The following is a 25,000-nucleotide window of genomic DNA, read 5'->3' as shown; positions in this document are numbered from 1 at the left end:
CACTTTTTTCTAGAGTGAGAAATAAAAGTTTTGGAAATGTTATGTTTGTGTATATGCGTATGTTTGATGTTGTTGTAACGTTAAACTTATTTTTAGATTTGGTAGCATGCTCAAAAATGGGTCTTTGCCATCTTTGAATTCATTTTGGAAATAAGTCACCAAATTATTTCCTCATAATGAAATATTTCACCTGTTGTACTGCTCAATGCCATATTTGGATTGTTGCTAACCCAAAGTGGATCTGAAAGTCTCTAGATATGAAGAGACGGTGCTGCTATAGAGCATTTTAACTAACAACAGAGGGAATCTCTAATGGAAATTGTAAGTCTGTGATTCTAAAATTATCATTTTTCTTCTCTTGTATGATTTTTAATATTTTTGACTGATGAAGAAGCCAGTGATGTTTCAAAAACGTGTGTACATATTTTTGCTTTTTAGTTGGCCCAATAAAGCTATCACTCTTTTGAAGATTTTGGACTTTGTTATATCATGCAATGTGTGTGGCCATAATAACGTTTGATATAAAATTATTATCTAACAGTACATTTTATGCTCAAAAGAAAAGCTAATAGGTTTTCTATTTTTTAAAAAAATCAGACGTTGTGTATGTTGCCTCTAGTTGAGTTCAAAATACTAAATGAAAAGATCAAAACACTCCCAAGCAGGGTTTTGCTGCTGTACCTCCACTTAAAAGATAAGAGACGATTATCTCTCTCTGAAGACAAAATCAACAGACATTTGTGACCGGAACATTTAGTGCTATTTGATGCATCAGTGGAAAAAAGCACACACCATTTATGTGTGGATGATACCATCCTATCTGTGGCAAGCAGGAAAATATCACAGAATAGGAAGTTTAATGTTACAGCTTCTTGGTTCAAAGAAAATAATTTCTAGAACTTTCTTTTAGGAAGTACAACTATTCCTGTACTAGGAAAACACAATGAAATTAATGGGGTCACCATAGGTTGACAGGCAACATAAAAGTGTGCCCATGCACAATGTAACTCAATATGAAAAATGTCTTAGGGCCCTTTCACAGAGCCATATAACCCAGAATATCAAGGAAGAAAATCCCACAATATCTGCTTTGAACTAGGTTATCTGAGTCCACACTGCCATATATTCCAGTTCAAAGCAGATAATGTGAGATGTTATTCAGTGTGTAGAAGAGGCCTTAGCTGCCAATGGAGTTAAGAACACTATAAAATAAAAATATGGAATAGTCAGCCATAGCAGAGCACTTGATGAACTAACCTGGACACAATCAGAGTCAACTAACATCACCCAGCAATGGATTTCCCCAGGCAGGAAGCAGCCAGACTTTGATGCTACAAGGCTATTTAATGCTAATCAAGGTGGCCAATTGCAACATTCACACTTGCCTCCAACACACAAGACTTCTTTCTCCCACCCTGGACATTCCACAGATATATAAACCTCACTTGCCTACTTTGCAACACAATATACCTATCAGACCAACAAGTGACCATCACTCATAAAAGCACTGAAAAACACAGCAGAAGGGACTTAAAAAGCAAAAATTACATTACAACGCATCCACAAAACCATACACACACACACACAAAACACATATATACAGACTGGGCCACAGCAACGCATGGCAGGGGATGGCTAGTGTATAATAGTTTTTGAGGAATCTATTGTTCATTTTAACTCTTGTCACAGATACAGTTGCTTTGTGCTTATCAAAGGTTTTCATGCCTTTCAAATATATGAAGCTTTATAAGCACTAGCTGGTTAGTACTGCACTGCCTCTCATCTATACCTATAAATATGAAAAGATCAAACATAGGTCTTAAACTTCTATTCAACAACACACTATGTATGCAAGGAGAAGTTAGGCTCACTGTTTAGGTTGTGAAATTATGCATGTGTACCTTCTGCCTTCCACCTCAATGTATAAATGAGGTCAAGGTGTACTGTAATTGGAAAACACAGCATGTATTTATATGCAGCATCTTTTCAGTCATACTGAAAATTGCTCCGTCCCTTCCAAATTCATTTTAAAGATCTAACTTATTTGAAACTGTGACCAAACGTTCAATTAAATGTACAAGATGTATTCCATAATAAATGTGTTTACATTGTGGGAGGCATATGAAATAAAAACATGGCATTCATTCAGATATTATGAGGGTATTGGATGAACAAATCATGACCTTGATTAATCTATACAGGAATAAAAATGCCAATAATTGTGATAAAAAGAAGCTCCTGTTCATTTAAATCATTGGATGACTGCAAGAAATACAAAAGGATGAAGAATCCAGTAGCCTAAAGGAAATCAAGGGACTTCACAAATGACATGAAAGTGCTATTTGTTGACAAGATTTTGTTACACATTTAGATCACTGGAAGGGCCAAAGGTAAAGGCTTATCACCATTTCTAAGTTATTCATTAATCAAATTCTAGATACATAGTGTTCAAAGACATATCTGTGTTAATCTGTTTCAACATTAAAAGATAGGATTGAATCAATTGAAATTTCTACCACAATCTTTTGTGGTCTCCAGTCCACTAAATCTAAAGAAGTAGACTGGAGTCCACAAAGGTTTGTGCCATTTTTTTTTCAATTATAGAATCAGAATTGGAAGACACCTCATGGGCAATGCAGTCCAACCTCCTGCCAATAAGCAGGAAAAGCTATTCAAAGCATCCCCAACAGATGGCCATCCAGCCTCTGTTCAAAAGCCTCCAAAGAAGGAGCCACAACCACACTCTATGGCAGAGAGTTCCACTGCTGAACAGCTCTCCCAGTCAGGAAGTTCTTCCTAATGTTCAGGTGGAATCTCCTTTCTTGTAGTTTGAAGCCATTGTTCTGCGTCCTAGTCTCCAGGGCAGCAGAAAACAAGCTGGCTCCCTACTCCCTATGACTTCTTCTCACATATTACACATGGCTCCTCTCAGCCTTCTCTTCTGCAGGCTAAACATGTTCTCCAGACCCTTAATCATTTTTGGTCGCCCTCCTCTGGACACATTCCAGCTTGTCAACATCTCCCTTCAATTGTAGTGCCCAGAACTAGGCACAGTGTGATGCCAGGTGTGTTCTGATCAAGGCAGAACAGAGGGGTAGCATGACTTCCCTGGATCTAGACACTATACTCCCATTTATGCAGGCCAACATCCCATTGGCTTTTTTTGCCGCTGCATGACATTGTTGGCTCATGTTTAAGTTAGTCTTGAAGTTGCTACATGATTCAGATAAACAGTATTTTTTACCTGAATGACAACACTCTCAAAGCTACCCTGTAATAAAATAGGAATAAGTGACTTTTACATTTTTAAATGTTAACTTCCAGGGATGAATAACTGGCATAAAGATTTTCTAAAATAAATTAATATAATACATGTAAAGTTAAAGAAATGTGTGGATAATGTTTTTTCCATTCACATTATAATTTCATAATGGTATCTGTAGAAATAAAGGTATCTGTTTTCCTGGTACTTTTAACTATGGAAATACTTCTCATTAGTAGGAAGACTTGCCACAGATTACTTGTACTATCATAATATCAAACATTATAGCATAGTATAAAATGGCACAAATGTGTTATTTTGTACCAATGACACTGCAGTTAGGACTTGCTGACCTATCTACCTGAGCATGACATTCCAAAAGGTCAGAGAAAATGATGTTACACATTTGCATCTGTTGAAAAAAAGCGAATAAGTTTCTCATCCTTCCTCTTTTCAGCTGTGAGAAGCAGTAAGGGGGTTGTCTTTATGCAATGCTTTTTCTTGATGTTTCTGGAAAGAGGGGAGAACCCACTTTCATACAACATAGATTCCTCTGTTCAACATTTTTAGATATTCTGTACACTGCCTTGTTTTTGACTTCACCTTTGACCTCCTCTGAAATAAGGGAAGTGTGTGAACACTTGAAAAACTTGTGAGGAGCCCACCATAGAAGAATAGGAGTTTTTTATGTTGTAAAAATTAATAAACCTCTTTATTGTGTCAATAGCTTTGTCTTATCTTGATTATGGTGTCAAAGAAAATTCAAATTATATGTATATTTTTGTATTAAAGCAGAATTGCTTACATGGAAAGCATTGCATGTAAAGAATACCATGTTTCTATATCACTTTTAGAACTTGCTGTAGCTCTTATCTATTTTAGTAAAAAGATATTACATGGTTCCCCTTAATTCTACTCTTAGAAAAAGCAGCAAAATAGATTTTTTTTAAAAGCTAGATAAACATATTGTTTTCACTCTGACTATAAATCATCAATCTTGAATCTCTCCTGTCTGGAAAGCAGACACAAATAAGGTTCCTTCAATGTTATCCATAAACAGTGTGTTGCTCCCCCCTCCCCCCAAAGTATCTGGAAAGGTGGACATTTAAAATGTAGGCTTGCTTTACCTGTGATGCATGTACCTATTCAAAACATATGAAGAATCAAGGGGGAAAGGGGAGAAAGTAGGAGTACAGATAAAGCCATAGTTTCACGGTTGAATATGTAGATTTCTGTTAACCTCTCATATACATTCCTATTCCAAAGACCTTGAGGATCACAGAAGGGAAAGAAAAGGAAATTCTGGGGAATGCAGGGGAGGGGGGGAGCGGTCCTCTCTTTTATACTTTGGAATGAACTGGAACCAGATTGTTTTTCCCAACTCCTATTTTTGCTAAATTATATTACTCAGAGTGGACACAGAGCAATATGACTGAAATATTTTTAAAGTCTTAAACTTCTACTCTGAGGTGTTAAACAATTTGGCCATTACAAGCCATTCATTTTCTGCCCATTATCCATTTTGGACAAATGGCTTCACTTCCATGGGCCATCCCAATTGCAGTCAAACCATTATAGTGGCTCTTTGCTTAAGGGTTGTCTCAGGGTGGTTCCAAACAGCCCTTTAACCTGAGAACAATCACATTTTAAAAACATAATTATTCCCATGTTCTAGTCCACCCTCTCTGCCCCAGAAAGCATGTGCTTTTCTGGAGGCGGGGGGGGGGGTGCCCACATGCCCTGCTGGGCTTTCCAGCAGGGCACCAGGATAGAAAAGAAAACTCCTTAAAAAAGCCTTTTTAAAAAGGAAAATAATTTACCCTGCAGCCATTTCCCCTTCTCTGGAGTTCTCCTGAGTTGTACCAATGACATTTCAGGAAAAGGTGGTGGTGGTGGTGGGGGGGGGGGGGGTTCCAGGAGTGATTTCCCTCCTTCCCCCCCCCCCTCCTTGGAGTATCATTGATACAACCCAGGAGAACTCCAGAGAAGGGGATATGGCTGCCAGGTGAGTTATTTTCCTATTTTAAAGGCTTGGGGGGGGGGATGCCCTCGCTGTTTTCCAATCTGAATCAGGACTTCTGAGAGGGCAGTCCAGATAGCATCCATAGTGGCTTTGACCAGCACCTTTCAAGAAGGCATGGATTAAGCCCATTATCAAATTACCTTGGCACAAAGCAGAGTTTTTTTGCTTTGTGGCCAAAACATCGTGTTTTCGTGGGTGGATGCCCCACTTGAAGAAGCAGGAGGGCACACGATTTAGAGCCTGTCTGGATCACCCATAGTTCACCCATCCATTTATTGAAAACACCAAAAGGATTCATGGTTAGGTTTACAATTCATGAACTAGACTGAAATGTTGTTTAGTTATTAAACAAAAATATAATAACAATGAGTGGTTTTGTTCCACTGTTTTTTCCCCGTGGGTTTCCCTCTATTCAGATAGAAATCCTTTTTTTTAAGAAAAATGATATATGTCTATAAGCCACTTATAAAAATGTGTTCAGTATTTACTTTTCGTGTTTTAAGTTACATGTTGAAATACATTAGGAATCTTTTTTTTACAAGAAGATAAAATAATAATACACTTTTGATTTATGACCACTCCATCTCCTTACTATTTTCTGACTTTTCTATAAAACAAATGTTCTCCTACTTTCCATGTAAACCCTTCCCCCCTTTCCCCCCTCTTTTACTATTGTTGATATACTAATAACAACTATTCAAAAATAATAATAAACTTTTTTTTTCTTAATCTAGTGGTATTGTTTACTGACACTGAATGATTGCAACTAATATATTGCACTGTTAAGTATATAAAACTCATCTATCCTTACAGTGATCCTTTAAGGTAAACCAAATCAATGGATTCTGAATATGCATAATTGATTTATGTGTTATGGTTTTACAGAAAATATACTCAAGTAGTTAATACTTTTTGTTTTGCTTTTTAAATATAATCAAAACAATACACTGAAAGCAGAAAGCTTCAGAAACAGCAGCTGAAATTTGAAGGCTCCTGAAAACAACATTGTGTTCAGTGTTCTTTTCAAAATGTACAATAAAGGAACAAGATGTTTTGGAGGCCCTTCCACAAAATGGATATCATATTCCCAGTGAATGAATGCTCCAAAAGGAAAGGAAAGGGGTGGGGGGAGCCTCAAAAGGAAATATCTTGTCACTTCTAGGATACTATGACATCATGCTATTTGGAAAAAAATATGATTAAAACCAGCATCCTGAACTGAGACTGGAAATTAAATGGAAGTAAGTGATGTTGACCCATAAATTGATCCTTACTAGACTTTCTGACCCCAGAATAGGTGCTCCATTTGAGATCAAGTGAAGACTTAAAAGTGCAAAACATGTATGACAACAATTTGGAATCCGATTCTTCTCAAAAATCCAAGTGTGCAAATCCCACTTAATTTAGTAAGGATTAAGGAAAAATGAATTAACCTTGCACTAATAATAGAACTGACCATAAATATATATTGAAATCTTTGAATATAGGACAGGATATAAACTTTAATCAATACATTAAAAATTACCACACTGGAGCGCTTTGCCTCCAATTAAGAGATTATTATTTTAATTACAGATAAATGTAACAACTGTCTAATGTAGTGGTTCCCAAACTTTGGTCCTTCAGATTCTTGACTGTTGGGTAAGTTTAATGGGCTTCCAGAAGTTGAAGTCTAGAACACCTGGAGGACCAAAGTTTGGGACCAACAGCATTAATGTAATTTTTTTCTCTATTGAAATAAGCATTTTTTTATGTACTATGAAAAAAACTGTAGTTTATCATGATTATAACTCAAGGTTGTATAGTGCTAACATGTCAGGTTCAGGTTGCAATTATGCGATTATTTCTCATAGAACAAGAACAAACATATGGCACTTTTTTGCTTATTTTGAAAGAGCACTTTATTAAAAAAAAGCAGCTAATCTATATGGACTTACCATGTACCACATACTTTGCCATTTGGGATCATTAAAATACATGGACTGGATGCTGCCAGGTTTGTAATCCCTTTTTGTCCTTATTTTTACAACCTGTTGCTCTATCCATTCCACCTGTCAATAAGAAAAAATGGTAAATATTATAACTAGTTAAATGCATTGCTAAAACCATGGTAAATCTTAAAAAGCTATAAAATAAATAAGTAAATACAAATATGAAGACACTTGCTAGAAACAGGTGCTCACTTTTTAAAGTGCAGAGTTCATCTTGATATATTTGTTTCTCCTTAAATATATTCTACAAAGCAGCCTCAACATACACCAAGATCTAGTTATTACATGTGGCAGCAGCCTGCATTTAAAAGTGATTATTATTTGAAATGAGTATTTTTTTATGTTTTTGCCCTATCTCGGTCAATCTGAAGAACAAGTGAACAAGCAAAGGAGAAAAATAGCGTAACTGCATACAGGGTTGGTTTATAGTACATAAACCTGAGCAGACAACTTGCTTTAGAATAATTTTAGCAAAAAGCTTATTTTGGAACAGGCAGGAAAATAGTGCATTTATAAAAACTAGCCTGCTCAGATCAGTGCCTGTGTTCTGAATGTTCAATACTTTTCTGATGATAAGAAATTCAGCAGGGAAATATAGTCTGTGACCTTGATGGCCTTACTTTGGCATCTCCTCTCAGTTCTTGTTGTTGTTTAACCTGTAGTTCTCCTGTTTATAGGGCAGATATTCTAATTTAGGGTTTTACTTCTATTTTTTTCTTTAAAATGGTTTCTGAATAGTAGTCTTTCTATGAATAGTGGCAAGTGGCACATTTGAGCTGAATCACATTTTACATTCCCTGATTATAGGGCTGCTAAAGCATACCTAAAGAAAGTTTGCTTGAACATATCACAATATTACAAGATTAGGTACTGATAAGAGCAAAATCTGCCAAACTATACGAATAACTATGGAAACAATACAATTTCTCCTGTGTTAAAGATGAAATGCAAACACTGTACACAAAAAATAAATACACATATTTTATGTAGGAAAGATTAAGTGCAAAATTGCTTCAAATAACATACATTGCTCACATTTGTAATGCTAGAGCTTGCAGCAATACATTTATGAATCACATTTCCCAATTCAAATACACTTTATTTTATTTATGTCATAAACTATTTCCAAAACTTTGGAGTAGATTTTTTTTTTTACAATTTGATAACAACTTGTTGCATTTTATCCTGTAAACTTATCTGCATTTTATGGAAATATCTCCAGGGTTCGTATTCCCTCAACTTAGCAAGCCCTTTATATCAAATTGTGAGCCCGACATAGTGGTTTGAGTGTTAGTCCAGGACACTGGGAGAACATGATTTGAATGCCTGTTCAGCCATGGAATCCCACTGGGAGACCTTGGATAAGTCCCGTTTGCTCAGCCTCAGAGGAATGCAAATCAGACCTCCCCAGAACAAACATTTTAAAGAAATCTCATTTGTCAAAAATAACTTGAAGGCACACAACTGCACAACAGCAATAAGGATCTGTAATGGCTTCAGCATTTAAAAGATGGCAAAGAGCTGGTGAGTTTTGTGACATTGGCGTTTCACGTAAAACTTTGTGTTCACTGGCAGGCAGCTGCACTAAAGTACCTATAACATTTCATCTATATTCTTTAGCTTTAGCTCACCAGCATATTGGGAGCCTATTTATTTTTCATCTGCTGGGTGGCTGATTGGAAGTCACGTTAAGTTCCTTCCTTTCTCTGTTGTACTTTTTAGCACCTTACAGTAGCTTCCAGAATAGGGAGTTAAGAATGTCACAAGTATATTAACAGAGAGTAAAGGCATATTCTAAGGAGTTCATTCCAAAGTATGAATCATGCAGAGGTACCTGAGGTATTTGTGGATTTATTTGCTATATTCAAAAAACATAAGTAAGTCTACTTTTGCAATACAGGTCTCATTATGATCATCCTGAAATATGTTTTGGTGTGAATCCAATCACTGAACCTCCAAGGGCCCTTCTACACAGGCCCTAAAATGTGGAAGAAACCAGAATAAAAGGGGGGGAGGGGTAAATGATGTTTAAGGAAAATGCACACTCAGATTAACAGCTGAAAACACATTTGAAAAAGGCATGCTCAAAATTATTTTGGCTTTAAAAAGTCATATATACACCTGACTGCATATCCCTGCAGTCAAGGAATACACATGACTTAACTGCTATATACTGATGAGGTCTGCAAACAAATGGGGCCACGGACACATAGATGGCTAAATGAAAACACAAATAGAAAGTAATTTCCATGAGATCTCTCTGCAACTATTCCTTTGTTCTGATGTTTATGAAATTAAACAGAGCTTGAATTCACAGGAGTGTGCGGAGAGATAAGAAATCTGCTTATGCGCACATTTAGATACACGCATCAGCACATATGAGTTACAGCGCATCTCAGAGTGTCAATTAAAAAAAATTAAAGTAAACTTCTGGCAGATGTCCCCTGTTCATCTTGTGGATTTCAAAAATCTGATACCAATATGTCAGGACGGCGTGGGAGCATTGACTGGGACTGACAGCTCCGTGTTTGGACTTGCTTTCAGGTACCGTGGTTTCTTGTCCCAGATTCTGAGGCTGTCTGGAAGCATCCCCAAACTCCTGAACAAAGTAAGGGAATCATTTTGTTTTTTCTTTTTAGAAAAACTATTTTATCGGAGATGGGGGAGAAAGAGATATAAAATGTGATCCATTAGTCTAACGACTCCTGGCAGAAGTGAGTTTTTGACCCACCACTAACTGCTTTCCAAGGTGCTGCCCATCAAAACTGCTTCCTTTGCAATGTCAAGGGAAATATTTCTGCTTGCACAACTTTCCATCAGTTCACATTTCATACCAATTCAGTGGTTCCATGCTGTTCAATGGTGGCTTCTGGGTAGTACAAGGGATTGCACCAGGAAATAGGGACAGGAAGAATATTTTTTTAAAAAAAATATTCTAAAACTGATTTTTAAAACAGTTGCATTTTAAATCTATTGTTGTCATTATTGTTTCTCTGTATGTAAGACTTTGATAAACAATAAAAACTTTTTGTTGAGGAATATAATTCTTCACTAAGTTTCTTCTCGAAGATATCAAAAAGTACTTCCAGCAATTCTTTCTCTGTTATGAGATAGTCATGTAGTTTTTGAAGGATATTCACTATTTGTCTACATAAACTTCAGACATGGTTGTCTTACACAGAAAACAGCATTTTCTGTGCAGGAATGATTATTTCTGCATTTAAATGTTACCCCAAAATGCTGTTTTTTAAACAAAACAACTGCGCAAAATACATATCTATTTGGGAATATTATTTTGTAATTTTTGAAGCATTTTCACTGCGATGCGAAAATTGCTGAAAGTACTCATTGCTATTTTCAAGAAGAAACTTAGTAAATAATACATCCCTATACAGAAAGGTCTGGGTTTTGATCCAAGCCATTACATACAGCAATAACAATAATGGCTTCAATAGTTACTCAAGAGCAATCAAAAACAGTCTCTGTTTAAGATGTGTTGCTTTCTCCTACTCTGTGCCACCTCCCTACCCCCAGTAATCCCTAGCATTTGAGAAAAGCAAGTGTTTTAGAAATTTAAAATCAAACCTAAATTTATTCCCAGTGGGATGTAAATTAGTGCACAAAACTGCAACAAATCTAGCAGAGTACACTCTATGTGTTCAGTGACATGCGGGGACTACTGATGGTGAACTGCTTTTTTTTTGGCTTTTTAAATGAGTTGCACACTGTGCTGGGTCCATTTTAAAATTGGTTTTTTCATAATTGTACTAAGTGTATGCCAAGATATAGAGCTGCTTACTAGGGAAGTGAATCATTTTGTTCAATTCATTAAGTGTGTCTTTTAGTTTGTATGGACTTTTTGGAGTAAAAGGGTTGAACTGTTTCATTATAAATCTCATTTGCTTTTATAACGATCAGAAGGAGAGGCTCCTGCTTCACAATTGAAGCAAACAGTGGGTCTGGACATTATTTTGGGGAAATATCACCCTCAGTTTCCTGTGAACACATTATGCATATATAGACCATGACACTATCCAATAGTAGGTATATTTTGAAATAAAATACTATGGAAGTGTTTATGGAGTAGAAAAAATTTTGGAGTAGAAAAATTGTGTTTTCTACTCCAAAATCTCTTGAGTAATCGATTATACAGAACCTAATTTCTGGAGGAAAGGAGACACTTTGAAAAGAAGGCTCCAAATTAACATTTCCATAAAGTCACACTTAGCTGTAGGAGTAACTGTGTACATTTCTCATTCATTTTCATTACAAAAGTTTTATTTTGCTGGTTTATATAAACATCTAGAAATTTATGGCAGTTTGGATTTCAAATCATTTATACAGATATGTAATTTCTAGATGTTGAGCTGGCGCCTGTCTCCATTGACCGCATACCCTGAGTTTGATCAGAAGTTACTCCTGGGCATCCAGATAACATCCAGGGATTTCTGATCCCTAATGCAGGGCAAAATCAGTTATTCCAAATGCTCTGGAGCACATGGTGTGTGCATGTGTGTGAACAGCTGGGCCAGTTTACTCAGGCCTATGTTTCCATCATGCTTTATCTGCAGAATGGGGTAATGGAGATGGCACTTACTTCTGTTTATTATAGCTACTGCAACTCCAAAGAGCTGACATGGGCCCCTTGCCAATGTCAGCAAAGGCACCCAAGCAACCCAGTCCTAGATTTTGTACCCTGTGTAGATGGCCCTTGATGTTCAATTCAGCATTTTATATACAAACCTTTAGTACACCTGAGTCAGAGGCAACTAAAATATAGTTGGCAGGACTCTCTTTCACATATTTGATTACAATGACCAACACACATTTTGGTACCTCAAATGTTAAACCTGTTTCTGGGTATATCTGACCTGGCACCATTTCCCTCTACCAGCTCTAGTTTTTGAGATACAGGATCTATGCCATCTGCTGGGCACTTTCTGCTTGCCCATAGGAAATAATAACCATATCAAAGGACCTTATCACATTGCCCAATGGATTCACCTTATCACATTGCCTAATGGATTACGATGTGTGGATTATTTAGAGGCATATTTGGGGTGGGTTTTTTGCATGGTCTCCAATGGCTACTTGGACCCTTCACTTGAACTGAAACATTGGGGGCTGTAGGGAAATCTCTCTTATAACAAAATAGCTAACCTTCTCAGGAAACCTAAATAATAGCCTACTGTCTCAGGTGTGGTGGATTCAGTTGTTAGTGTAAAATAATCACTTAGCAACCTAGTCAGCTTCTCTCTATGGAATGGAGTCGATGCCATCTTGTCCTTTGCCTTAAAAAGCCAAGTGTCTTGGGAAATCTTGCCCAACAGAGCTTGAGAGAAATTTACTTGGAAAAAAATGGCATAAAAACCCTAAAGGAACTAGATCCTATCTGATTTTGAAAGTCAGGCAAGATGCACTAAAGACTTGGTATATAAATATTCATAAAGTTTTTATCACAGCACAGAATAAATGATTTTACTATTTTGCTCATCATTGCAAAAAAATTCCGACCATGCAGTTTTCAAAGATTACTTGCAATTCAGAGCATGCAACAATAATATTAAGGACACTGTCTAACACTTTTTAGCGAACAGGTTTAAAGAATAGCCACTTCTTACATGCCTTTGCCTGACCACTCATGGGAGAGTTAACAGTAGCCCTGTATATAATTCCTTAAAAACTAGTCCCCTGAAAAACAAAGGTAACTATTCGGTTAGGGATAGGTAGAAGAGACACAAAGCACTCCTTCCTTCCTAAGTCTGTTACATTTCCACATCATGCTGAAGTAGAATAGTGTGCTCCATTCCTTCTCTGTTGGCCCACCTGCATGGAATCGCATGCCTTTGGCTTCCAGCCTGCTACATAAAGAGAAAACTGGAATGACTGTGAAATGAAGCACAGATTCCTTCTATAATTTAATGTCCAAAAATCCAAGACTGCTAAAGATGTATAAACCATTCAATGAGCCAGATTTTCATGCACATTTTCACAAAATATCATTTATTGGTAAAGCAGTACTGCAGTTTGTTATACAACAGGATGAATTCTGAAAGGAACCGAGAAATGAAAGTATAAAAAAAAGTCTTTATGACCTTGGCACCTAACTGCAAAACTGAATTTTTGGAGAGAAAGAAATGCTGTCATCTAATAAAAATTATTTTTAAAGAAAAAACAACAGACAATGAAAAGAAACAAATGAACAAACAAATTAACTTAGGATATCATTCAATATTAAGTTATTTCATGTGCTGGGAATACAGTGAGGAGGGTGAGGAGTGAATATTTCTGGTGGCTGAAAATGTATGTTAGAAAGTTTGCAGGTAGCTGTTCATAACCACCATAGATTTTATGTGGGCCATAGTCTGGCAGAAATCATACCAAAGTAATATACAAAACACAACAGTCTAAAACCTAGAACAAACCACCAAAGTGAGGAAACGGGGGATGCTAAATAAGGAGAAATATATAGAAGGCACGAAGATGAAAACATCAGTTAGAAAGAAAAGGGAAATAAGATGGTGCCAGTCAAAAACCCATACAAAGCTTATTCTGATTCAAAGAGCAAGCATATTTCAAGTTAAAACTGAACTTCAGATGGAGAATTGAACAATAGAAGAACAAACACAGAAATTCTGGGAAGAAAATACTTTTTTCTCATGACATAACTGACAGTATTTTAGAAGCTGTTAGACAAAATGAAAGCAGGAGAAAGAATTATAAGAAAAGTGCCGAGTGTGTGTGTGTATGTATGTATGTGTGTGTGTGTATGTAGCTGGGAGATAGATATATATATATATATATATATATATATATATATATATATACATCCCTGCTACCACATGACAGTGCAGACATTATGGGGTGCACAGAATGCCTGATAGACAACACTCAGCTAGATGGATGGATGATCTCATAAGATATGAAATAGCTTTATAATTGAATTGAGTGTAAAAAAATAAAAGCATTTTATTCAATTGAAATTTTAAAGAACTTTTGCCTAAGCCATTGCCAACTCCCATATGAGAGAAATACATTTGGATTAAAAGAGTTTGATATTTGTAAAGTATGCATAATCACTATGTGTAAAAAGAATGACTAACACCTTGTATGGCCAAATAATGCACGGGATCCATTCATCCTAATGCAGCCTTGTCCCGCATTTTAAAAAGGCATGGGAAATGGCAGTCTAAACTGTTGGGCTGCTTCCAGTTCACACAGCCATTCTACAGGGAATGGCACTTACTTTCCCCCTGTTATCCTTGGCTTAGTGGCGACCATTGGTCATGAAATTGAGGGTGGTAACTGACTCTGCCCAGAGTAATGGAGGGCCTTTCCAGACAAGCTGTTATCTCAGGAGCGATTAAAAAACGTGGATGTTCCTGGGAGCACATCTATACTCACCCCAGAAAGTGCGTGCTTTCTGGGGTGGGTGTCCAAATGTTGTACTGGGACTTCCCAGTACAACACCGGGACACTTAACCCCCTCCTCAAAAGCCCCTCTAAACACAGTAAAAAAAGGAAAAGAATTCACCCAGCCTCCATGGGACGGCTGCCAGAGATCTATTGGCACATGCAAATGACGCTCCAGGAGAAAGGGAGGGGGCAGGAGGGATTTTCCTCCTCCCCCCCCCCCCCCCACCTTCTCCTGGCGCATCATTTGTACAAGCCAGGAGAACTCCAGCAGCCACCCCATGGAGGTCAGGTGAGTTCTTTTCCTTTTTTTACTGTTTCGGGGGGGGGGGGCTTCTGGGGAGGGGTTGGTATTCCCATAGCTTTCCAGGTTAATTTAGCCCAGAAAACTGTGGGAATACTGTCTGGACTGCAATATTCTGCAGTCCAGACACCGGAAGTCGTGGGTTTATCCCGTGCCTTCCAAGGCGGCATGGAATAAACGCACTATCAAATTAATTTGCCACAAACTAGGGTTTTCCTGGTTTGTGGAAAATTAATTTTGGGTTGCCGAGAATGTTGTCTGGACAGCTCCCTTTTTATTGTGGAAGTTTCCACAATAAAGGGGATGTCTACATCCGCCCGGAAAGATCAGAGCAAGTAGCAATACCTCCTTTCTATGCTTCATTTTCTCGCATCATTTTGTCACTCCAGCTGGCACCAGTGGATGCAACAAACATGCCTGGTGGTCATCACTAAGCCCAGGACGATGGAGGGAACGTAAGGATACAGTGCTACCTAACCAGCTCTGGCACCCACGGACTGTGCAGTTGCAATGAAGGTGCAATTCAGACGCTGCCCTGGCTTAGTGCCATGCAGTGCAGAAGCCTGCCAATTGCTGAGCCAGCTAAGTTACTATGCATGTGGACTTTGGCGGCACTGATCCACAGTATTCCCACTCTGGATCAGCACCAACATATATGGCCTATGTAGATGGACCCAAAGAAGCATCTGGCTATGTCCCCATACCTATATGTGAAATTACTAAATCGTCCACTGAGATCTGCTGGAGTCTTCTAGAGGTCTCAGTGGATAATGTAATCATTGCACATCTTACATAATTTTCTTTAAGATGGCACTGTGAGCACAGCTTACGGAAAAACAGGAATCTGATATAGGTCACAAGTATGGGACATTCTTAGTAATATTATTTCATAAATATCAGCAGATCTAAGATTTATTGTTTTTCAAAAAAATACCAATGTATCCAACAGTGCCAAGCGATGCATTCTCATTGACTTTCAAATATATATTCCAGCAAGGGTCAATGGCTAGTTTATAATAAAAAAACAGTTGTTTTTTGATGCCACTACATCATTGCACATATATGATTTATCTGAAGCAGCAGATCTACAGATGTCAGGACAAGCTTAGGGGCAGAAAATCATAGAAATAAAACAGAAAATATTTTGAAACTACTGCTTCTGTCTGTATAAAGGTACACTCTGTAATAACAGAATAAACTACAGAAGTTTCACCAGTAGAAGAAAGCTGCCTGCTGGGCGCCTTGGCAAAAACTCAACACATGTTCTTTCAAGTTTTGACTTAGTAGGAAATGAAGTGGTGTTTATAGAGAACTACAAAATTTCTATCAGAACTGAAATAATCCATAGACTGGCTTACGTCTTTGTACTATTATAAGACAACATGATACTAACAGGTCTCCTGTTAACAGCTATATTAATGGCTGTCCTGTCTCAAAAAGTATTTTTGCACTTGGGAGGTTTTACTTACTTAATTACTGAATTTCACTAAAATAGATAAGGTGTAATTATTTCAAAATAAAACTTAGTGTGCTAACATTATACCCCTTTTGAAAATCTAGCTTTGAAAATCCAGGAGCGGATAAAGTTACTTTTTAAAGATAACTTGTCCTGTTGCTTATTAGAGTGTTGGAAAAGTGTTCAGTTGCCATTAAATTGTGTTACCTTGGGGGAGGGGGGCTGTTACATTTCATTGATTTTTGTTTTTTAAAAGCCTTCATTGATTTGAGAATGGCAGTGTCTTGAAAATAATGTTTAGAAGCATTATTATACTAATATTTGTTCCTCCTCAATGTGCTGCTTATTCTGTCTTTGTTACTCCATGTAGTAATTTCAATACACAATACAATCCACTTATCCACTGAGGATACATTCCTGGACATTGGATGGATATGAGAATCCATGGATAATATTAAAATGAATAATTTTTTGCCCAAGAATATCATAGAGCTATGATATGCCTAGAGATTATATAATTTGTGGATAAATGAAAGTGTGGATTTACTCCTATGGATATGGAGGTTGTTTGGTACAATCCCACTATTTTTTATACACCAGATGTCACCTGATTTTGGAACCTCAACTGGCTCAGGATGGCCTGGATGAGAGACTACCTGGATGTACCAGGAGCTCAAGAGAGGTTTAAGACAGAGGGTGCTTCCACACTATAATTAAACCTCCTTCAGAGCGGGTTTAAGAAACCCATTCCGAAGCAAGTTTAAGTCCCCGCACCCCAAAACAAAAATGGGAAAAGTTTGTATTCTCTAGATAATCAATTATCTTGATATAGTTATCTCTCCCCATGCCATCCCAAAAAATTTCAAGATGGCATCGGGCCACCCAATCTGCCCCCCCCCCCCCCACAACTATATCAAGATAAGTTTCCTTTATTTTTAAGGCTTGTTGGGGGGGGGGGGAAGTGCCCTCCTCAGTTCTCTGGGTTTTTGGAAGCCTGAAAAATTGAGGTGGGCTATGGAGATGGACCTCTGGGTAGTCCCAGGACTACCCAGAAGTGCGTCCCCACAGGGCCCATACCCCATTAAATCAGGGCATTTCAGGAAGGCCCAGATCTAATAGAGTATCTAAATAATTTGGTGCAAAGCAGGATTTACCTGTTTGTCTCAATTTAATTTGCTTTTATCTAAGGCATCATTTGGATGCCTCCGGTGAAAATCCTGCCTGGAAGGGTCCCAGAATCTCACCTGTAACATTGGAGAATTCTTCCAGTCAGAGCTGACAACACAAGTATGAAGTTGAATGCTAATTGATTTACATATAACTCAATATTTCCCAGCTCTGTGAAAAATATGACAAGACCTGATGAATATTGGTGAGGTTACAAGACAAAGTGGGATGCCACAAACAAAAGTCTCAAGGTCTTCTTTGCAAACAGTGCCGCATGAACAGTACAATCATATGTTGCTAGTGAGTATGAACACCTGAACCAAATGGGGATAACATGCAAATGAAGTAGGCAGGAACTATGTAAACCATGAGTTGTCATCAAACCCTGCAACTCAATTCATTGACAGTAATCAATCTTCTTCCACATCTACAATTAGACATGGCAAAATCACTGGAGGAAATAGAATTTTGTGCCAAATGTATCATATACTTTGTCTAGAATCATAGAATCATAGAATCAAAGAGTTGGAAGAGACCTCATGGGCCATCCAGTCCAACCCCCTGCCAAGAAGCAGGAATATTGCATTCAAATCACCCCTGACAGATGGCCATCCAGCCTCTGCTTAAAAGCTTCCAAAGAAGGAGCCACCACCACACTCCGGGGCAGAGAGTTCCACTGCTGAACGGCTCTCACAATCAGGAAGTTCTTCCTAATGTTCAGATGGATTACAGAAAGCTAGGGAGAGCATACATTTTTATTTTACTTATATCCATGCCCCCTGCTTTTCCCAGTCCTGGCATTCAAGGTCACTTCGATTCTTTTAGGTAAAGACTGGCATCACTATTAACATCCCAAAGCTAAAAACATAATTAAACTATCAACAGAATTAAAAGTACTTTTAAAATATCCTCTCAAAACCAACAAATATGCACAATGTACATGTGCCTTTAAATCTGCTGTCGATTTATGGTAAATTTCATAGGGTTATCTTGAGCAACATTTCAGAGGTGGTCTTACCAATTGCCTCCTTTGTAATAAAAGAACCACTGTTCTTAAACATAAGACCCCAAAATAGGTTTGTCTTAACTCAACATTGGGGTCGTAAAAAAATGTGCAACAGTGAAAGATCATGAACACCAGCTACTGGCTATTTTCGACATTTATACAAATCTGTTATCAATACTGTACAGTGTTTATAGTAGACTCTGCATTAAATGTATTTCATAAAAAGGAAAATGAGCTTCTTTAGCAAGCCTTGCATATGCTGATTTGTTATCAGTAAATGTTTGATTTTATACCTATTTTATACACCTAAATATCTGGTGTGATATAGAGAAGGCTCTCACTGGGCGTGATTCCAGTAGTCCTTGTCTAATAAAGTCCTGATGTTTTCTGTGCTCACTACAGCCATTGCAATTAACACTCAAGTCTATATTCATAAGTATTTGCATTCTGCTTCTAGATTTGTATGCTCTTTTATCCTAGTGCTCAAATGGTTCAGTTACATACAGCAGAACCCAATAAGTCAGTTATGCATTTGGATGCACTCATAATTTACTTTTGCCCCAGCACTCCCAATCATGCATCCATTCTGCACTGGAAGCAAAGACAAAGCTGTATCTTTGGTATGAACAGGTTTAGTGACAGTGAAATAGAACTAGGAAGTTAAATTGGTATGATTCTATAAGGTGTGTGCAGGATTCTTTTAAATAGTAAGTTTCTGAGCCACTGATGTTAACTGCTCTTTTTATGCATCGTGTCTCTCTCTCTAGGAACAAAAAAGGAGAAATAGAAATATTAAAATTTCTGGAAGCCACCCTGAGTCCCCGTCCCCCCCCCCCCCAGGGGTTGAGAAGGGTAGGGTACAAATATATTAAATAAATAAATAAATAAATAAATAAATAAATGGTAGTGTGGCCATGGCAACATGGAATAGAATAAGACTGGCATCATCCAGCATTCCAACACAAACCCAATGTTAAGCAATGGGAATGGAATGAAGAAAAGATACTTTGGGATGAGTAATAATGTAATATTTTATGGCTTTCATATGTGGGATCATATCATATGATTCATTACATTTCATGTTTGACCTTTAAATCTCCTGTTGTACAAATTTCACGGTAAAGCATTATTAAATCAAAGCAACGCAATTGATTTTTTTTTTCAAAACAAGTTTGTCAAACACACATAATTTCCAGAAATTCACATTAATGATTAATCAATGGAACATTCTCAAGGTTGTAAAGTTAATAGCCTTTTCAAATACTTCGGGACTTTTTTAGATTTTGGTACAGAAAAACCTATCTATTCAGATATTGTAATAAAATGTTTTATTTTTACACTAAAAGCACTGTGAAGATTTTAACTGGATTATGACTTGCCTTAAACTCTACAGGTTTGTCCTTAAACTATTCAGGTCCTTCAGAAATCTACATATGCTAACATCAAATATCCTTTGACCATTTATAAAATTAATTCTTCCATTGCACTTCACTGAATCCTGCAATGAATCATATTTTGCCTGAGGAAAATCAAATATAATTTTAAAAGAAAAATCTCTAGTGCCCGAATTCCCATCACCACTTACAAATAGGAAACAGTAGCATTAAACAATTAATTCTTATTTTTAGTTTCTCTGGGAAGCAGCGTACATATTATTTTGGCACTTTTTGACACTATCAGAAATTATGATGCTGATGAAATATACTGCCAAAGTGCAGGATGATTCATCTAGAGTTATAATGGTGCAAAGATGGGCTAATTTGTTTGTTGCTCTTTTTCTGTTGGTTCCAAAAAACCAATGACAGGAAGATAATGTCAAAACTTCTGACAATTAACTTCTTCAGCTTTTTGCCACAAACAATATGGTGACGCTAAACACTACAGAAAGAACCAAGACAGTAGAACAGATTCACCCTTAAAATCTTCATCAGTAGTGAAAAGGAAGACTCTCTTCCCTCTTCTTCCTTGTGTTGTACACTGCTATCCAAAGTGCCAGTTCGGTTAGTGACAGCCTTAGTAAAACCTTGTCTTTGTTCCTGTGCTGTTTCCTCAGACTCAGTTGTAGATGCTAAGGACATAGGGTTCATTTTAACAAAGCCATGGTTCAATGCTATGGAATCATGTGAGTTGTAGTTTGTTGAAGCACCAGCCATTTTTTGCAGAGAAGGCTAACGACCTTGTAAAACTACAGTTAAAATGCTGTCGAATTACAGTGTAGATACACCCATTGTGTAACATTACAGGTTCTAAAACTCTCTTCCCAGGTGCACTAGGCTAGAAAATTTTGACTATCCTTCTGGAAAAGTCATTAGGAATTGATTTTGCAGGGGACACACGCTTTACAAAAATCTATTGGACTTTTATTGGTTGTTGTTGTTTTAATTGCCTTTAATTCTAATGTGGTTTAATTACATTTAAACGTTTGTATGCTATTAATTTTTAACTATGTTTGTTTCAACTGTTATAAACTGGCTTGGAGTTCTAAACAGGGGAAAGTAGGAGATAAATAAACTAACATATGAATAAATATCAAGTCCTAGCAACTACTTACGTTTTCTCATGAATGTTCCACCTACAACAGAAGTAGGGAATTTTGGAAGGGTAGGGATGTGGAAAATAACTCCTAGTAATCCCAGTCAGCACAGGCAATGCTGGGATAAAGTGGGAGTTGCAGTCCAATGCAACAAAATCTGAAAGATTACATTATTCTGTGCCCTTGAAATAAAATGGACATTTTCACTTCCTTTCCTGCAATGAAGACCATCACCTAATTTCCCTAAATGTTTATGAGAAAAAGAATACTAAACAGCATAATTGAAAGATTCATAGAAAGGCAGAGTTCACACTGATATTTTTCCTTATTCATATGTTCAAGACACACATACAGAAGCAAAAAATATTTTGGCAGAAAAAACAACTTTCCAAAAGTTGTTAAAAAGGTCAGATACAAATTTGACATGTAGTCCTACTACAAAAACTCTGAAACTTAGATATTATTATTATTATTATTATTATTATTATTATTACTTTATTTGTACCCCGCTAGCATCTCCCGAAGGATTCGGTGCGGCTTACAACAGGCCGAAGCCCACACAATACAACAATACAATACATAGCAAATAAAACAGTTAAGCAGAAAACAAATACAGTAGCAATACAACAAGACATTATTAAAAACTGAGCCGGCCGGAGTAGGGGTACAGGATTAAAAGTGCTGATGTGTCGGAGAGATATGGGATTATAGTATAAGTGCGGTGTGCAGTGTGCGGTGGTCTTGGAACTGACTAAAGTGCTTCTGGGATTTGGAACTGGGGTTTCTAGTCTTAGAAGGCACATTTGAACAGCCAGGTTTTCAGGTTCTTTCTGAAGACTGCCAGTGTAGGGGCTTGTCTGAGGTCTTTCGGGAGGGCGTTCCAGAGGCGGGGGGCCACCACGGAGAAGGCCCTGTCCCGTGTCCCCACCAAACGCGCTTGTGACGTGGGCGGGATCACGAGCAGGGCCTCCCCAGATGACCGGAGTGAGCGTGTGGGTTCGTAGACAACGATATGGTCACGCAGGTAGGGTGGTCCCAAACCGTTCAGGGCTTTGTAGGTAAGCACCTGCACCTTAAATTGGGCTCGGAAGATAAACGGCAGCCAGTGGAGCTCTTTAAACAGGAGGGTTGACCTCTCTCTGTAATGGGCCCCAGTTAGTTGTCAGAATGATACTACACAGTTGAAGACCCAAGAGTTGTGGATGGAAAATGTTATTATTTTATATATATACTTGTATTTTGTATTAGGCACCCACCCAAACTTCAAGAAATTTTGAATAACGGACAAGTTAGCAACAACTAACAAGATTGGGATGGATTACATAAATCTGGTATACAGTGCTCCCTCACTACTTTGTGATTTGCTTTTCGTGGACTCGCTGTTTCACATTTTAAAATAAATATTAATGTAAAATATGTACATTATATTATTTACACAGTGGCAGATAGCGAGCGGCTCCGCCTAGTGGCCAACAGGCCTCAGAAAGGGAGGCTGGTGTGCAGGCCAGGCCTGAGGTGCGGTGGGGAAGGCCTGCTGGCCACGAAGTGCAGCCTACTGTGCTACCGCAGCCCTGGAAGTGGCTCCAGAGGTGATTATTGACTCGCAGCAGAGTCGAGGAAGGAAGTGCAAGGGTTAGACTGCGCATGCATACTTCTTATATATGCCCAATGGAAGTGGAGCACTTTCTAAAAGTTGCTGCTTAACTAAAGTGACTGAAGGATTTTGTTTAAAAGGTAAAGGAAAAGGCTTTCCCCTGAATACTAAAATAATGTATAAATATTAAAATAAATATAGCGTCCCTAATTCACGGATTTTCACTTTTCGTGGGTGGTCCTGGAACATAACACCCGCAATAAGTGAGGGAACACTGTAATACAAAAGGAGAAAAAGCACGCTATTGATATAATGATAAATAAAAAGCCATGTTTATATAAATACTAATCTACTAACAGTTTAAATGAAATTTGTAGAATTTTCTTTTTAGATAATAATTAATAATTAGACAAAATATTTGAATGAAACAATATGCCCCGAATAATCAATATTAATCTTCAATAAAGATCTGGAAAAGAAAATAAGAAGAACATGAGAACAATATAAGAAGGAACAAGACGACACAGTTATTAGACTTAAAATTAAAATCTCCAATATTTTAGAATAGAGATGAAGATTTATGGTAATTTTGTATAAGAACACCCCCCCCCCCCCGTGTCCCAACAACCTGTACCTTCTTTGTTCTTTGTAACATATTAGATATTTGTAAATGTGTAACTAAGTAATAACAACTCTACTATCCCCATATTATTCTTTTTCATCTCTTTTTACCTTAGTGTGGATTTTCTTTTTCCTTTTCTTTGGAAATGCTTAATAAAAGTTATTTGCAAAAAAAAAAAAAAAAGAATTACAGTACTCAGTTGAAGGCCCATGTCTGGATAAGTCATCACTGGTCTGTTTAACAACTTAAAATCACAACCAGTCCTTGAAAGCTGCATTTGGGCTAAGAATGCATGGCTAAGAGATGCAGAACAGAGCATTTGTATAGAAGAGATGCTTTTTTTCAGAGACTACAAAGCATAATGTTTTCTTTTCAAGTATTCTCTGCTCACTGTAGTTCTGCTTATATCTAAAATCTAACTATTTTTCCATCTTGTTCTTTTTTCTTTAACAATAGGTGACATAATATAAATCTCCATCAAATAATAATCTACATCTCAAATATTTCAGCAGAACATCTGTAGCAAAGCCAAGGAAGTCTTTTTTAATTTCTTAACAATATCGTTCAGCTAGACATTTTACCTACTTATTTTTTTAAATCTTTTTTTACATTTCTACTCATTATATTTAACCAGAAAAAAGACAGTTGTGATGCAGAATTTTCATCACAGGTAGATAGGTAGGGAAGTGCTATTTTTGTACTTCAAAATTTAATGTAGAGTTCCTGACCATTACTTTTCTCTTTGATTCTGAGCTCTGCATTATCTTTTTTGTTTCTCTTGCCCTTATGGAAAATGCACATCTTTTATCCGCAAACACACAGATAATTTCTATTGCTGTTCCTGTTCTCTTACTGCAAAGTGAGAGAGCTGCAAAACCATTTTGACATCCAATTAAAACTCCATTGTTGTATGGGGAGATGGAGGAGAAACAATGCTCACTTTTCTCTACAGGCCATGGAATGAGATGTTGATTACTTGATTTCCTTGACCTGAACTCCACTTCCACCTCATTTTCTTCTGAACTCTTGACTTTCTTGATTGAACTTTTGCTATTGAGGTTACTGCTGCCAAAACATGGACTGAAGCAACTCTCACCTTCTCAAATACTTTACAAGTAGCTTCAAATATAAAAGGCATACAAAGATAACCTCCAGTAACAACAAAAACAGGAAACGACTTTAGCTTTTTATGTTTTTTTTTAAAAGAAAGACTTTGTATCTTGAACAGAAGTGCCATTTCTACACCTTCAAACTTAGTGATAAGCTTGGATGGTGTATCTGGGTTTCTGTAAAGCAGTTCACATACCTGATAGATTATTATTTGCTTAACGGTGTTATTAACGAGCTAGGGAGTCTAAAAGCACCTTAGAGACTAAGTGAAAGAACAGAGTTGGTAGCATGAGCTTTCATAGACATGGGATGCATCTACACTATAAGATGAATACAGTTTGATGCCACTTTAATGGCCATTGCTCAATGCTATATAATGTTAAGATTTATAGTTTGGTGGGGCACTAGTACACTTTGGCAGAGAAGGCTGAAGACCTTGTAGATCTACAACTTCCATGATACCATAGGACTGAACCATGGCAGTTAAAATGGTCTCAAACTGCATTAATTCTATAATGT

The 25,000-nt window shown here is 37.3% G+C and overlaps 1 protein-coding gene across 2 annotated transcripts in view; it reads right to left on the bottom strand.

The window, feature by feature from the left end:
* The window catches only part of PCSK5 (proprotein convertase subtilisin/kexin type 5), a 321,518-nt gene that overhangs the window by 233,040 nt on the left and 63,478 nt on the right, over positions 1-25,000 (bottom strand). For both annotated transcript variants that reach the window (XM_060762183.2, XM_060762182.2), the window contains exon 3: positions 7,223-7,336. In XM_060762183.2, the coding sequence (XP_060618166.2) occupies positions 7,223-7,336 (114 nt within the window). The remainder of the gene's footprint in view (positions 1-7,222; positions 7,337-25,000) is intronic.

This window comes from Anolis sagrei, chromosome 2 (assembly GCF_037176765.1).
Source record: "Anolis sagrei isolate rAnoSag1 chromosome 2, rAnoSag1.mat, whole genome shotgun sequence".
NCBI lineage: Eukaryota > Metazoa > Chordata > Lepidosauria > Squamata > Dactyloidae > Anolis > Anolis sagrei.
The sequence above is the reverse complement of the archived record's forward strand: the minus strand, read 5'-3'. Positions and strand labels throughout refer to the sequence as shown.